The 16,243-nt window shown below is 37.5% G+C and overlaps 1 protein-coding gene and 1 pseudogene across 1 annotated transcript in view; both read right to left on the bottom strand.

The window, feature by feature from the left end:
- LOC120605942 (phosphatidylinositol-binding clathrin assembly protein-like) overlaps nucleotides 1–7,145 on the bottom strand; it is a 30,658-nt gene extending 23,513 nt beyond the window's left edge. The window contains exons 1-6 of the mRNA XM_039867042.1: nucleotides 7,022–7,145; nucleotides 4,873–5,015; nucleotides 2,482–2,557; nucleotides 1,395–1,497; nucleotides 1,160–1,253; nucleotides 930–1,041 (exon numbers count right to left, since the gene is read on the bottom strand). Of these exons, the coding sequence (XP_039722976.1) occupies nucleotides 930–1,041; nucleotides 1,160–1,253; nucleotides 1,395–1,497; nucleotides 2,482–2,557; nucleotides 4,873–5,015; nucleotides 7,022–7,100 (607 nt within the window). The 5' untranslated portion in view covers nucleotides 7,101–7,145. The remainder of the gene's footprint in view (nucleotides 1–929; nucleotides 1,042–1,159; nucleotides 1,254–1,394; nucleotides 1,498–2,481; nucleotides 2,558–4,872; nucleotides 5,016–7,021) is intronic.
- A 3,043-nt stretch (nucleotides 7,146–10,188) lies between these two features.
- Nucleotides 10,189–10,307, bottom strand: LOC120605958 (uncharacterized; annotated as a pseudogene).
- Between the last annotated feature and the right edge of the window lie 5,936 nt (nucleotides 10,308–16,243).

Below are 16,243 nucleotides of genomic sequence, written 5' to 3'. Positions count from 1 at the left end.
CATGTCAAAATACTTGTCTGAAAAAAAAAAGAAAGAAATACCACGAAGGAGCCGATATCTTAGCAATTTTCAAGTTTCACTCCATTCTGATGATATTATTTTAAGCCGATTCTGGATATGATTTTAACTTGTTCGGAATAATTACAGAGTTTTAATCCAGTTATTTTCTGTTTTAAAAAGCAACGACGCTGCTCGATCTATATATCCATCAGATTTTTATGAAGCGACTACTGCATGCCAAAAACAGCGGTGCTGGAAATACATCTAGAATTCGATAGCATACCCAGATTGTTTAGATAGTTTAATTTCAATTTCTGCAGCTTCTAGTCTGTAATCTTTTTGAAAACTCTGACGCTCTCTGAGGGGAATGGGGCTGTGTTTCCTACCCTTTTGTAACTCTACAAATGTACTAAGTACTTCTTCAGGATAAGAAAAATTTCAAATTCTCATTAATGAACTTTGGAGAACACTTCCTATGAAATGAATCATTCCTTAGGGTGAAATGATGACCGAAATGTCCCTCAAAGCCTAAGAAATATATGTTCATATAATCGTCAATAACGATTACTTCTTTTATAGGCTATATTTTCTTAGGAAAATCAGAACTGTATTTTGAACCTTGGTGGAGTGAGCCTTAATGAATAATGTATAAATATGGCAACTCATGTTTATTCCCCAGTAAGTTTCCCAGAAATATCAGTTAGCACTTATATAAAAACTGAAAAGTTCTGTAGCCAATTAACCAAATAATTTTTAACTGAAAAAAACAATATAATATCTCAGTATTTAAAAATATGTATGACCCCACAAGGATCTTCTATTTCCAATCCAAAACAAATGAGTCTCAACATAAAGATAAAAGACTTTCACAAATAAATTATTAACACCAGTTCATTTTTTAAGGTTGTAACATCTATTCTTTAGCCTACCTAGGAGATTAAGGATTCCCTCATTGTAGGCTGCAAAGAGACGAAGACAATCTTTAAATAGGAGCCTGAAAGCAGCATGGATTATACCATTACTTATTTCATCAGGATTTGCCTGGAAATTAAGTAAAAGAATGATCAATTATCACCAATTTTAAAACAGTGCGTCCCCCACCTATAGTTAAACAATGTCATTTACCAATATATTTTTAAATGATCTATAAAGCTCTTACATCAAATTTAAGAAGAGCATCGAACTGAGTTTGAATAACTGGTAGGATGTTTAGCAGGTCATTAGTATCCATCGTTCTCATCATACCATTGGCCCTACAAAAGAAATTTATAACATCAATGATTAAGAGTTTGAGAAGCATTGTGACATCGGCATCTTAAAATATAGCTGTGCTTTTGACAAACCGCATATGTATTTCGGTATTTGTTGCTTACAAACCAATGATATTTACTGACCCTCTCTTGCTTTTGGTGATGTCTGATGCGATCAGTCTATATGCGAGTGACTTTTCATTCAAGTACCTGCTATATTGTCTGATGAAGATTGACATAGCATTGCCTAAAAATAAAACATTTTAATTATTTCCAGTTTAACCAAGAATAACCAGTTACAATATATGTCAATAAATGCAAAGAGTGATCATTCCACATTCACCTCGACAATATCTTTGAAGCACAAAAACTAGACTGGCCTTTATTCATCACCTAGAACAACATCCCTCAAACTTTCTGTTAAAATAAAGATTATTTTTTATTTCCTCAAAGCTTTGATATCACCTCATGATGTGGTATTGATGGTGACATTCTTGAGCAGAAGAAATAATTAAACTTTATCAGTTTCTTTCACATTTCCACAGAAACTATTATAAATTCTTAGCATTTTCCTGAAACTCCCATCCCATTGTAGCCACTCCCACTGTCCCTCCATGAGGCAAGGGACCTTGCTCTTGACTTCATAAACAAGATGGAGAAAAAAAGGCCATGATGGACACTCAACATCTCTCTCCTTAACTTCTAAATGCACCTCGATTCATTTATTCAGTTTATTTATTCATTCAACAATTCTTCAGTGCCTACTATGAGCCAGGCACTGTTCTAGATGCTGGAAGTTCAGCGGCGAACAAAACAGACAAAAATTCCTGCCCTCGTGGAGCTTACATTCCAATGGGGGACTAACAGAGAAGCGAAAGAAAAGAAAAACGCAGATATTAGTCGGTGAGAAGTGGAAAGAATAAAACTCAGGCAGAGAAGAGACAGAGGGTTGTGTCACGACTCTCAGAAGACTGAACAGGGAAGGCCTTACTGAGAAAAAAACCTGGAGGGTTCAATTTCTTCTATCTCCAGCACATAGCATATACTGTTAGTTTTAGTAAGCACTCAAATACTTGTTGTGTCAATGAATTAAAAATCATCTGCCACCAGAAAATGTACAATGCACCGTACTCTTCATAATTTAGAACCATTTTTTTTTTAACCAGAAATGGTTTTCAGAACTTTTCCCTCCTTGTCACACAGAAACATTTCCATCGAAGAATCATCTTACCGTCTATGAAACTTCTATCCAGGAAGTTGTGTAAAGTGAATAAAGAATTTCTAGATGCAAGATGACGGATAAAACGCTGTCAAACAAATGTGCCAAATTCAAAAATTAATTTCTGTCCACAAATAGAATTCACTAACGATTTTGTCATTTCGAATGGATATTTAACATGATTCTAACCTAGAGCTTCTAAGTAATTCAAGAGCATAAGGTAAGCACGATCATATCCTAGGCGACGCAACATAAGGACCTGCAGAGTTGTCCTCTGTTTATACACTTCTCGAATAAACAAGGGGTTAAACATTAAAGCTCATGTGAATATACACCCTTTCCCCCTAAGACTTTCTGTATAGTCATTCCTCATTTTTCATTTTGAGAACATGTAATTAATTAATTAATTGATTAATCTGGGGAGGGTGAAGTGGATAAAGGGGATCAAATATATGGTAGCTGAAAGAAACTGGACTTTGGGTGGTAAACACATAATAGAATATACAGATGTCAAATTATAATGTACACTTGAAAATTATATAATTGTATTAACCAATGTTACCCCGATAAACTTAATTAAAAAAATAAAAATAAAAATAAATAAAAAAATAAAAAGTAACAAATATTAATTATTTTAATTAATAGTAAATTACTAAATTTAATTTACAGAAAAATAAAAAGAATAGTTTCATACGTCTGTGTACCCCACTACCCAGAACTGACAACTGCTAACTTTTTGACACATGCTTTGCTTCATGCTTATTTTTAAAATAAAAGGGATAAAGTATTACAGATAAAGTTAAAAGTACCCTTTGCCCCACCCTTAAGTTCCATTTTAACATGCTATCTTTAAAGACTATTTTCTTTATAGCTTCCTATATGTTTGTTCCATGGAAAAATATTAATTGTGCATCTTTAAAATTTATATACATGATATTGTAGTCTATCGCTCTGCAACTTGCTTCCTCTATTCGCATTTTTTTTTTGAGATCTACCCTTGTTGGAATATATCCCATCGAATGTTTTTATAGTATTTCATCATATAAACATTCCTCATTTTAGTTATGGTTCCTACTGATGGAAATGTAGGTAATTTTTACTTTCTAAATATTAGAAATATGCTATGAGTAGTGGATGTACTGGGTCACTGGCCGGGCATTTTCAATTTTACTAAACATGTCTCGATGCTCTCCTTGGACAGGGATAAAGTGCAACAACTAATATTTCATGTCGTCCACCGGTATGTCAGTTCCTATGTCCTCAAGGTGTTCGCAACTCTTGATACTGTCGTGCATTTTAAATGTTGCTTATCTGAGCAGGTTCTCAGATGGTCATCAGCCATTCTGATGTCCTTTTCTGTGAATTCTCTGTTCGTGTCTTTTATTCCATTGCACTGCCTTTTTCTTACTAATAATTTATTCTGAATGTTAATCTTTTGTCTGCCATACACAAACTCTTATTCCAACTTTAAGGTATCTTCTCTACTCAGGTGTTATAAGCATATTCTCCTACATTTTCTTCAATTTTAAAATCTAGTTGTTTGCATTTATAGATATTTCAATCACGTGGAATTTATTTTTGTATATGGGGTAGGATAAAGATCTCATTCTATTTTTTTCATAGGGATGCTATCTGTACCAGAGGCTTTATTTTAAATTCCATACTTGCCCCCACATTTTCAGTGCCACCAAGCTGAATATATACACACATATATTCTAAAAATAGAATATATACACACATATATTCTATTTTTAGAATATATGTGTGTATATATTCTAAAAATAAAATATATGTGTGTATATATTCTATTTTACACGCATATATTCTGTTTTTACAAATACCATACTGTGTGATTACTGTTGCTTAATAATAAATTTCAAAATCCGGTCAATCTCTAAATCTTAATTTTTTAATGCAAAGCTTACTGAGACAAAATGTTAATTTGAAGCACAAAATGATAAGTAATTTAATGTTGCAGAGCATTTCAGTTCTGTAAAATATAGAGTGTTTGTGTGCGGGGAGAGTTGGACAGGTGATGACAATGCGCTCAGATATCCAGTTTTTCTTAGTAAAGTAAAGCAGTTACGCAGCAATAGTTTTGAGGGCTTTCTTTTTTTTTTTTTGGTCTAAATCGTCTAAAGAATTGAGTGTAATATCCACTCTATTACCCAGTGGCTAAAATAGAATATCTCAAAGACTGGTCACAAAGATACACTCATATGTAAAACTGGAAAAATCAGGTTTTTTTAATACCCATAGCTATTCACTTCTCCCATGTGTCACAATTTTAAGTAAAAGGTGGTAAACCTTTGCCAAACCAAGAACACTTTGTAATTGTCTACTGACAGTCTTTTGTATTAAAAGGAAGGAAATGACTACCATGTGACTGTACGCCATGCTCACCTCATTTCCATAAACCATCAGGTGATGCACAGTAATCAGGGCTTTGAACACCACCACCCAGCTTCCGTTCCCAGTTTTCTCAAAAAGAACATCAGCCAGGTGTTTAACACTCCTATTTGTTTCGTTTATGTACCGTGTTAGATCTAAATCAGAGACAGGGACAAGCATTAAAATGCAGACTGAGAAATAATTTTCAAAATCAAAATTGGTAACTTTAAATACGGATGTAATCAAATCTCAGAGACATGACAAAGAAAATAATCCAAAATATTTTCTTTATTACAAGTATTACCATTCGTAATGCTATATGTCACATGATATTTAATGCCTGCCCACCTTATTGTTCTGTATACTTGATGAGGGAAGGTACTGTGCCCATTTTGCTCACTACTGTCTCCCCAAAATGCAGCACAGTAGTTGGCACATAACAGGTTACGGTAACTACTTGTTAAACGAATAGGACCCAAGAGGTAAGTAACATATCCAAGGACATACGGGTACTTAAGTGGCAGGGCTAGAATTTGAAATAATATTTATTTGGCCCTGGAGACCAAGATATTAATCATTATGTCCTATTGCCTCCCTCAAGAAAAGTGTCATGCCATGAAGGTTCAGTCAGGAGCTTTCCTTGTGAGGTGACCCCACGTCTGCTCCTTCTTCGTCCACTTCCTCATAGCCTTGTACCTGATTTACTGCAACAGCTTTTCAATTTCCTGCCTCAGGGTTATGACCATTCATCGATTTACTTCACCCAGCCCCTCAAAAGCTAGCTTACATCATTTCATTTTCCCGTTCAAGAACATGCAGTAATTACGTACTGTTTATCAGTTCAAAATCTTTTTTTTGTTCTTTTCAAAACTATAAATCATCCTTATAAAACTTCATCACTAGCATTTTTCATTAATCAGCATCTTCACATGTATAGGCGGTGTGATAAGTACTGAAGAGAGGGCATAACAAATATACTAGTGGGTTGCAGCAACAGGCTGACCCTAACTGTATACCCAGATTCATTTATTCAACAAGTATATGTATTCATGCCAATACCTAATGCATGCCATTGCCATGCCAAATTTAAGGTTATGAAGAATGAGATCTTTCATAGTTATTTATCTCTAAGTCTGCTCTATTCCTTTTTCTGTAAAATTTTGTTTCTGCTTTCAGCCTTTAAACTGAACCTTTAAGTTCTAACAGCACTGACTCAATTGCCTCCCCCTTTGGTTACAAGCATCGCTCATGCAAATAAGTACTGCCTCTCCTTTGGGTCCTAATAAACCAATTCTGGCACATATTATTACATAACAATCCAGGGCTGGATAACATACACTGCACCAGAGTCTAGCATGGAGCCTGCCTGTAATAATGTTCAGCAAATTTTCAAAAACTACATAAAAAGGAAACTAATCTGTTTAACTTAGCGAACTGTTAGTTGTTCTAATATATGCACACCGTCACAATGATATGAAGATAAAACTTCAGAAGGCAAAAATATATAAAGTCAATTGATGGTTTTAAGGCAAAACACAAAAATAAAGAGGTGATCAAAAGAGAGTCAGCTGTGAAGGTTTCAGTAGCTGTAGGATTTCCATATATTGACAATAGCAGGTATTATATATAAAGTCATTGCTCACCGTGAACTCAAACGACAGGGAGTGGGGAGATCTGGGAGTCTATTCTGTCTTTGAGCAAAAGCTGACTTTAAGAATCAAAAATCTTTGCCCTCGAAACGTACATAGGAGCACCGGAAATGTTGCTGTGGGCCTCTAACGCCTATTCGTGGCCCTTAGGGCAGGACTGCTTATGGATAGATCTGCTCAGTAGACTTTATCTTTCCTATATTTCAGAAGACTCGCTGAATGTCTTATTTATACGGGGGCTGAGGTGACTTTGGAATTAAGACCCTTCTCAGGAGCCTGAGGTGTTATTTCACTACCTCTGTGTCCTAAGTTATTTGAATAAGTTATAAATAGTTTGGAATTTAAGAGTCCAGTAGTTCTCTTTTAGAATCGAAGTTTTCTGGACGTGAGAATTCCATCTCCCCGCCCCCGCAGCGCAGAGGAGGGCTCGAGGGCTCGGGGGTGGGGTGGGGGGTGGGGCACTTGCCAAACACTGATCACATGAGGCTATGCGCCCCAGGCCACCTACTCACCGGCTAGATGTTTCGACTCTGGTTCTGCACGCTCGTCGGTGGTGGCCCCGATGGCAGCCTTGGACACAGATGACCCCATGGATGCGTCGTAGACCGCTGACCACGAGGGTGATGGCTGTGGATTCTCGACCCTCCCGTTCGGGACCAGTGGACTGAGCAAGAGACCAGCACCCGTGGTGACAGACGGGGAGCCCGAGGTGACAGAAGCAAGCCCTGGCCTTTCAGGTAGCTTTTACCAGTTGACCTGTTCCCGCAGCCTGACGCAGACGTGCAGCATTGTGAGGTAGTACTTGAAGTGGTGAGGCGCAGGGGTTGTGCATGAATGCTGGGAAAAGATGGCTGCGGGTCTGGGAACAGGGTCCTGAGGGCAGGATCTGGCTTTGAGTTGAGCACCTCCTCAGGGGCGAAGGCGGACCCTTTGTGTAGAAAACAATAACAAACCGTCCAATGAACACAGTGTGTGAGGGAGATGCTGGGGGAGGTCCACGAAGGGTCTGACTGTACTCAGATCTTGGGAAGTTAAGTGGTTCTATGATGTTCTTAGGAAAACTTTAGTGTGCCTTGTTAGGTGAGGCTTCCTTCACACATGATGGGGGCTGTATCCTGCTTGAGGCCATGTCCCCTTACCCTCATTCTACATCAGATACTGAAGTCCATACAGTCCTTTAATAGTATTCCTTTATTATTCTTTTAATACCTCTGGAATCTGTACTGATGTCACCTATCCTTCCTGATCTTGCTAATGTGTAGGTCCATTTTTTTTTTTTGTATCTTGGCAGGTCTGGCTAGAGACCAGTTTTATTGATCTCAATGAACCATCTTCAGGTTTCATTGATTTTTCTCTATATTGTTATCTATTTCGTTGATTTCTGCTATCTTTATCGTTCCCTGCCTCTTACTTGCTTTCACTTCTCTTGCTCTTTATTATCAGGTTGAAGGTAGGTTAGCTTGCTTGAGGTTCTTCTTAATAATATAAGTATTAAGTGCTGCTTTTTTTTAGAATTAAGTGCTGCTTTTGTTGTCAAAGAACACATCTCATGGTTTCAGTCTATTAAAATTTGTTATTTTACGGCATAGAATATGCTCTATTAAGGTCAATGTTCTATATACCTATGAAAAGATGCATTTTTTTATTGTTGGGTACATATTCCAATTAAATGTGTATTACAGTTATTGATATTGTATCACAGGTGACTGAGCTTCCCTTCATTTTCATTTTGATCGCCTTATTCCCCCTCCACTTCAGATCGGACAGTTTCTTTTGCTATATCTTCACATTCATTGATGTTTTCTTCTGCAGAATCTCATTGTCTTCAGTTAATCCTATCCAGGACAGGTTGCATTTCTAATGTTGTAGTTTTCATAATTACAACTTTATATCTTTCATTGCTCTCCTCATTATATACACATTTTCCTTTAAACCCTTAAGGATATTCCTATTACATATAATAGTTATTTTAAAATACTGTTCTGTTAATTCCTTCACTTTGACAATTCTGGCTCTGTTTCTATTGGCATTTTCTTGTGTATGGGTTACATTTTTCTGCTTCTTTCTGCAACTAGGAATTTTTTATGCATGCCAAATATTGTAAACTTTAATTTGTTGAGTGTCGTATTTACATGTGTTCCTAAAGTTTAAAGAATGTTTATATTTTTTATTTTTATATTTTTTATGCTTCAAGTACAGTTGATATTCAATATTTTATTAGTTTCGGGTGTACATCACGGTGGTTAGATATTTATATAATTTATCGGAGTGATCCCCCCAAATAAATCTAGTACCCATCTGGCGCCATACATAGTTATTACAATATTATTGATTATATTCCCTATGCTGTACTTTCCATCCCCATAACTATTTTTATAATCAGTAATTTGTACTTCTTAATCCCTTTCACATTTTTCGGCCCAACCCCCCTTCCATCTGGCAACAATCAGTTTGTTCTCCATCAACGTTGATTTCTGTTTTGTTTGTTCATTTATTTTGTTTTCTAGATACTACGTATGAATGAAATCTTTATTGTATTTGTCTTTCTCTGTCTGACTTATTTCACTTAGTGTAATACCCTCTAGGTCCATCCATGTCTCAAATGGCAAGATTTCATTCTTTTTTATGGCTGAATAATATTCCATTATATATATTGATGGACACTTAGGTTGCTTCCATATCTTGGCTATGAACATAGGGATGCACATATCTTTTCAAATTAGTGTTTTGGATTTCTTCAGAATTGGAATCGCTGAGTCATAAGGTAGTTCTATTTTTAATTTTTTGAGGAACCTCCAGACTGTTTTTCACAGTGGCTGCACCCATTTGCTGTCCCACCAACAGTACACAGGGGTTCCCTTTTCTCCACATCCTCACCAACACTTGTTTGTTTCTTGAATTATTAGTGACAGTCATTCTAATATGTGTGAAGTAATAGCTCATTGTGCTTTTGATTTCCATTTCTCTGATTATTAGGGATGTTAAGAACCTTTTGATATACCTGTTGGTCATGCAAGGACCTTGCCAGCTTACAATCCCTTATTTGTATGTCTTCTTTGGAAAAATGTTTATTCAGGTCCTTCGCCTGTTTTTTAATTAGAATATTGAGTAGAAGGAGTTCCTTATATATTTTGGATACTAACCTCTTATTAGATGTGTGGTTTGCTAATAATTTCTCACATTCCATAGGTTGCTTTTTCATTCTGTTGTTGGTTTCAGTAACTGCGCAGGGGCTTATTAGTTTGTAGTCCCACTTGTTTATTTTTGTTTTTGTTGTCTGTGCTTTTGGTTTCATATTAAAAAAAAAACATATTACCAAGACCAATGTCAAGGAGCTTTTTCTCCGTGTTTTCTTGTAGGAGTTTAATGGTTTCGGGTTTTACATTTAAGTCTTTAATACACTTGAAATTAATTTTATGTATGGTGTAAGATAAGAGCCCCTTTTTATTCTTTTGAATATAAATATCTAGTTTTCTCAATACCATTTATTGAAAAGACTATCCTTTCCCCATTGTGTATTATTGGTGACCTTGTCAAAGATTAGCTAACCGTGTGTGGGTTTATTCCTGGGCTATTTTCTTTTTTTTTTTAAGGCAAGGTAACCCTTGGTTGACCTCACATATCGCAAGGACCCTGTCAGCTTACAATCCCTTATTTTTTATTTTTTATTTATTTCTTACATCTACAGCACCTGGTCTTCCTAGGTGGTCTCCCATCCAAATACTAACCAGGCCCAACCCTGCTTAGCTTCCGAGATCAGACGGCATCGGGCTCGTTCAGGGTGGCATGGCCATAGACCTGGGCTCTCTATTTTATTCCATCTGTCTATATGTCTATTTTTACGCCAGTATCATAGTGTTTTGATAACTATAGTTTTTTAATAAGATTTGAAATCAGTCAGGAAGCCTCCAGATTTGTTCTTCTTACTCAGGATTGCTTTGGCTACATGGGGGTCTTTTATGGTTCCATATGGATTTTAGGATTGTTTTTTCTGTTTCTGTAAAAAATGCCATTGGAATTTTAATAGGGATTGCATTGAATCTGTAGATCACTTTAGGTAGTATGGACATTTTAGCAATATTCTTCCAATCCAGGATATGTTTCCATTTGTTTGTGTCTCTTCAAATTCTTTCATCAATATCTTACAGTTTCTATTGTATAGATTTTTCACCTCCTTGGTTTAATTCATTCTTATTTTATTCTTTTTGATGCTATTGTAAATGTAATTGTTTTCTTAGCTTCATTTTCAGATTGTTCATGTATGTAGATATAAAACTAGGTTTTTGTCCATTGTTCAGGGTTTTCTATATGTAAGATTATTTCATATGAAAATGATATAGTTTTATATCTTCTTTTCAATTTAAGTGGCTTTTATTTCTTTTTTCTTTTTTCTTTCTTACTTTTCTTTTCCTAATTACCCTGGCTAGAACCTTCAGTTCAATATTGAATAGAAGTGGCAGAAATGGATATCCTTATCTTGTTCCTGATCTTATGCAGAAAGCAATCTTTCACCATTAAGTGTGTTAGCTGTGGATTATTCCTGTGACTTTTATGAGGTTGAGGAAGTTCCTTTTTCTTCCTGGTTTGTCGAGTGTTTTCATCATGAAAGGGTGTTAGATTTATAAGCAACTATTTAAAATGATAATTATGAAGCATAGACAACATGTAAAATTTTAAAGATTATGTCAAATGAAGAAAATCCTAATGCAAAACTGTAAGATGTATTAATACTAGAACTGGATAAAAATACAAATAAAGAGAAAAAAAGGAATAGCATAAGTGATAATTTTATTATAATGATGGTATTATAGAAGAGTCTCCCTTTGTATTTTTCAAGTTTTCTTTATTATATTATTTTCTGTGATTTTTTAAAACTGGACTTTTTTTGTTTTGTTTTGTTTTGTTTTGTCTTGTGCAAGAATACATGCTCGTTGTAGAAATTCAAAAAGCAGTTTACAGGAGATTTCAAACTGAAGAGTAAGACTCTTTTTCTCTAGCCTCAAACTCAATCACCAAAGATAATTAGCCAGTAATCATTTTATCATGTAGCCTTCCAGGCATTACATAGACATGTATATATAGGTTACTTTAAATTCCTTTTTTTTCTCTTCACTGCAAGTTTTGTCCAGACTCTAAGAGGAGTATTTTTCTTTTGTTTTAACAAAAAGAGATACTACATCTCATCCCCTCATTTAAGAGCGTAGGGAGTACAAGGCAGAGTCTTCTCTTTTTTTTCATTTTTTACGAACGGCTTTGTTGAAAAATAATTTGCTTGCGAGTCACCCATTGAAAGTGGACAATTCAGTGTGTTTTAGTATAGTCACAGAGTTGTGCAAGCATCGCCACAGTCACCTTTAAAATGTTTTCATCACCTCCAAAAGAAACCCGATATCTTTTTGCTGTCATCCCTCTACCCCCTTCCCTCCAGCCCCTGGCAACCACTAATCTACTTTCTGTCTTTATGGATATCCCTGCTGTGGACATTTCATATAAATGGAATCCTACAGTATGTGTCTTTTCGTGTCTACTTTCTTTCACTTAGCATAATGTTTTCGAGGTTCATCCATGGTGCAGCAAGTATCGGCAATTCCCTCTCTTTTTCTAACTGAATAATATTCCATTATGTGGATAAACCACATTTTGTTTATCCATTACATTTTATGGACATTTGAGTTGTTTCCACCTTTTGGCTATTGTGAGTAGTTCTGTCATGAGCATTCACGTATAACTTTTTGTTTGAAACTGTCTTCAGTTCTGTGGGATATAGACCTAGGAGTTGCTGGTTCTTCTGGCGATATTCTATGCTTAATTTTTGGAGGAACCACCAGATTATTGTCCAAATCGGCTATACCACTTTACATGCCCACCAGCAACGTACAGGGGTTCCAATATCTCCACATGCTCACCAACACTTGTAATTAACATACCTTTTTATTCTAGTGGGTGTGAAGTGGTATCTCATGGTTTTGATTTACATTTTCCCATTGACTAATGATGGCAAGCATCTTTTCATGTGCTTATTGACAGCGTGTATATCTTCAATGGAGAAATGTCTATTCAGATCCTTTGTCCATTTATAATGGTTGTGTGTGTGTGTGTGTGTGTGTGTGTGTGTGTGAGCATGTGAAAGAAAGAAAGAGAAGAGGGAGAGAGAGAGAGTGGAGAGTGGAAGGGCGAGGAGAGTGAATGGGTTGTCAAAGTTCTTTATATATTCTGGATACTAGACTCTTATTTATATGTTTTGCAAATATTTTCTTTCACTCTCTGGGTTGTATTTTCACTTTTCAATAATGTCATTTGATGCACAAAACGTTTTAATTTTCACGAAACCCAATTTATCTATATATTTTTTTTATTGCTTGTGCTTTTGGTAACATGTCAAAGAATTCATTGCCCAAACCAAGGCCATGAAGATTTACTGCTATGTTGTCTTCTAAGGTTTTTATTGTTTTAGTTCTTACATTTAAGTCTTTGATAAATTTTGAATTAATATTTGAATATGGTGTGGAATAGGGGTCCGGCTTCAATCTATTGCATGTAGATATCCAATTGTACAATCTTCAGTTGAAAAGACTATTCTTTTCCTACTCAATAGTCTTGGCACCGTTGTTGATAATAAGTTGACCACGGATGTGTGGGTTTATTTCCGGACTCCCAATTCTATTCCAATGAGCTATATGTCTGTCCTTCTCACGGTAGCAAATTATCTTAATGACCATTGCATTGTATAAGTTCTGAAATCGGGAACTGTGTTCCTCCCGGTTTGTTCTTTTTCAAGATTGTTCTGGCTTTCACCTCAATCTCTACCATTTTTGACAAGTGCTTGTAAACTTGAACTTCACACATTGTTGCAAATAAAATTGGCTCCCCTGGTGAGAGTTTAGGAGCTAAGTGTTTTACAGCCTCTTTCTCCCCCTGGGCAAAATCTCTGAGCCGGGCCTCTTGACCTGAGAATAGGGACAATGGCAAGTTTCTGAATGACACTCTCGCTCTAGTTCAAAGGATCAGTGGGTGAGGGGCAGTAGCCTAAGGTCCGTTCATGGCATGAAAGCACCATTTCCTGAGCCAGGGCATGGGCCATCCAGGACCTAGTATTCTCAGGGGACCATGCCTAAGTATAGAGCCTCCATCTCATGAGTGAAGGCTAGATGAGAGAAGGGAGTCCCTGACTCTCAACTGCATTTGCCTGGGACTCGGCCCCAGCAACAGATAGCGGGGGGCAGGATGAGAAGGTTGATGTCCTGCTCCTTCTGGGAAGAAAGCCTTGGAACTGGGAGCGGGGAGGTCGGGGGGAGCCCCTGTGTTCTCAGCTACACCGATCTTCAGTGGAACCTCCTCCTGGCTAAGCTGGGGTTAGGGAAAGAGGGAGCAGTTCTCAGTTCGAATACTAGAGATTCTTATCCGATTTTTATAGATTTTCTTGAATAGATATTTTTTGACTTGCTCTTTGCCCTCGAGATTACTTCCAGAGCCTTTAATTTCTTTTTAAAAATAATTTTCACTAGTTTCACTGGGAAGTGGGTCTACAGACCTGGTCACACTGTCAAGCTGGAAGTTACTTGAAATTTCTTCTCTTAAAGTTGCTGAAGTAAAGGTAAAGGAAGGAGAGATTTGGGGCAGGCTGCAGAGTTACTCATGCCAGTAGTCACTGCTTTGACTTTACTCTGGGCTTTAAGTGGCCTTTTGGCAGCCACGACAAATGAACATTTAATGATGGCTAAGGCACCAGTGAGATAGGTAGCTTGTTTCAGTCCTACTTCCTGCTGCTTAACTTCCAAATGTGTATCAACGGGTAGCAGCATCTGCTATGGGATCCCAGGAAGTCCCTTTATATTCTCTCAGACCACTGAGCCCCTGGGCATGTAGGACAAGGGGGTGACCCCTTCTCTCTCTGCCATCACGCAACACTTAGGTGAGAGCTATGCTACCAGATCCTAGGGAGTCCATCTTATCCCTTAACCTGACCCTGTTTATCTTTGAAAAGGGCATTGTCACTTGACCAGTCCCATGCTGAGCACCAAATTTGTCAAGCACAAGCACAAGCCTGACAGGTTTGGCTGGTTAAGCCACACAAACTCTTGGAAGATTCAGTTTATTACTTACATAGTCAGCAAAGGTCTCAGCTCCCTGCGGTCTTTGTCCCGTACACTGAAATGGACAAAAAAATGAAATGAAAGGGGCTGGATGACTGCGTCGCGAGTTGTGACAGCCCCCGTTGCTGAGGGGGCCCTGCTAGACTGCAGCTCAGCAGTTTTATCGTCGACATCTACACGCTGAAAGGGCTAAGCCAGCGAGTGTTCCTTTCACCGCATCAGAACCCAGGAGGCAATGAGAAGCTGCCTCCCGATGGCCTCCCAGGGCAGGTGGGGAGGTGGGTAGCAGAAGGCCTCTGAGCAGTTCTTTATAGGCCTCCATCCTCTCGTGTAACAGGAGGGCCTCGGGCTGTTCTGCGAACACTCAGATTAGATGTAGTTCAAGACTGCCTGTGTGGCATATGTGGATACCATATGGGCACCAGGGCACCATGGCAGAGCCTTACCCTATACACGTATCCCTCCAAATTAGGGAATGCAACGCCACGATCCAGTCCAAAGACCCCATTCAGATAATGCAACTGTCCCAACAATTTCTTTTTTCTTTTCCGGTCCAGAATCCAATATAGGAACACATGTTGCACTTAGTTTTCCTGTCTTAAATCTCTTTCGGTCTGGAGAAACTCCTTGGCCTTTTCCTATTTTTCATGTCCTTGATAGTCAGACCTCCAACCATCAACATTAGTGTCCATTGGTGACTCTCAGCTGAACCAGCTACCGCTGTGATGATCACCCAAAGGCGATTTTCAAATGTCATCATTTCTTCTACATTTATTAGTTGGTTTCCACTTAAACAAGTTTCCTTCCTCCCCATCTGCGTATTTATTTTTACCTGTGTGGATTCAGATTCTTATTCAAAGCGTTATAATACTTTACTCTCATTATTGTGATGTTTGAATTGTCCCATATTTGGCCAATGGGAACCCCTTTCAGGCTGGCCCCATTTTCTTAACTTTATGGCTCAAAAAGATGGGCTTAGCTTATCTCATACTTTCTGCCCCAGTCCTGGAACCAGCCATTTCTCACCAGGGCCCCTAGTTACCTTTAGTAAAGCATAGTATTTGAGAACCAATAATTGGGTGTTACATGTGCTCATAAATACTAGGGTATCACTTCTTCTAGTGTCTTTTACTGGACAGAGAGAGGAAATATATGCACGTATATGTGCATGTGTGCACATATGTATGCATGCATGTATGTGCGTACACACATCTGTATCTGCACACATATAATTTTTTTTCCCTTGGAAAAAAGTTCATGTTAATACTTCCAATTTCCATCTAACACCATGAGGTTCATTTGAGCCTTTCCCCTTTTCATGTTTGTAAATTATTTCTCCAACACTGAGAAACCTAGTTCCTCCTTTCCTCGATATATTTATTTGCTCAATTTACTTATTTGTTTAATATAACTGATGGCTGGCTGATGTGCCATTAAGACAGCCAAGCTGAAATATGTAGTTGATAGGTGGAAATGTAGGTGTAGAGTTCAGATGAAGGTCTGGATGAAGATCCAGGTTTATTTGTCAGCTGCATGTAGGTAGCAAAGATAGAGAAGCCTATAAATGAACTTGAGAACAGCCAGAGAAGAGAAAACCCAGAAAGGAGCAGAAAAGCAGAATCCAAGAGAGAGAGAGAGAGA

The sequence above is a fragment of the Pteropus medius genome, unplaced genomic scaffold (assembly GCF_902729225.1).
Source record: "Pteropus medius unplaced genomic scaffold, Ma_sr-lr_union100, whole genome shotgun sequence".
NCBI classification, from domain to species: domain Eukaryota; kingdom Metazoa; phylum Chordata; class Mammalia; order Chiroptera; family Pteropodidae; genus Pteropus; species Pteropus medius.
Note: the sequence above shows the minus strand (reverse complement) of the source record. Positions and strands in the feature narration are given on the sequence as shown.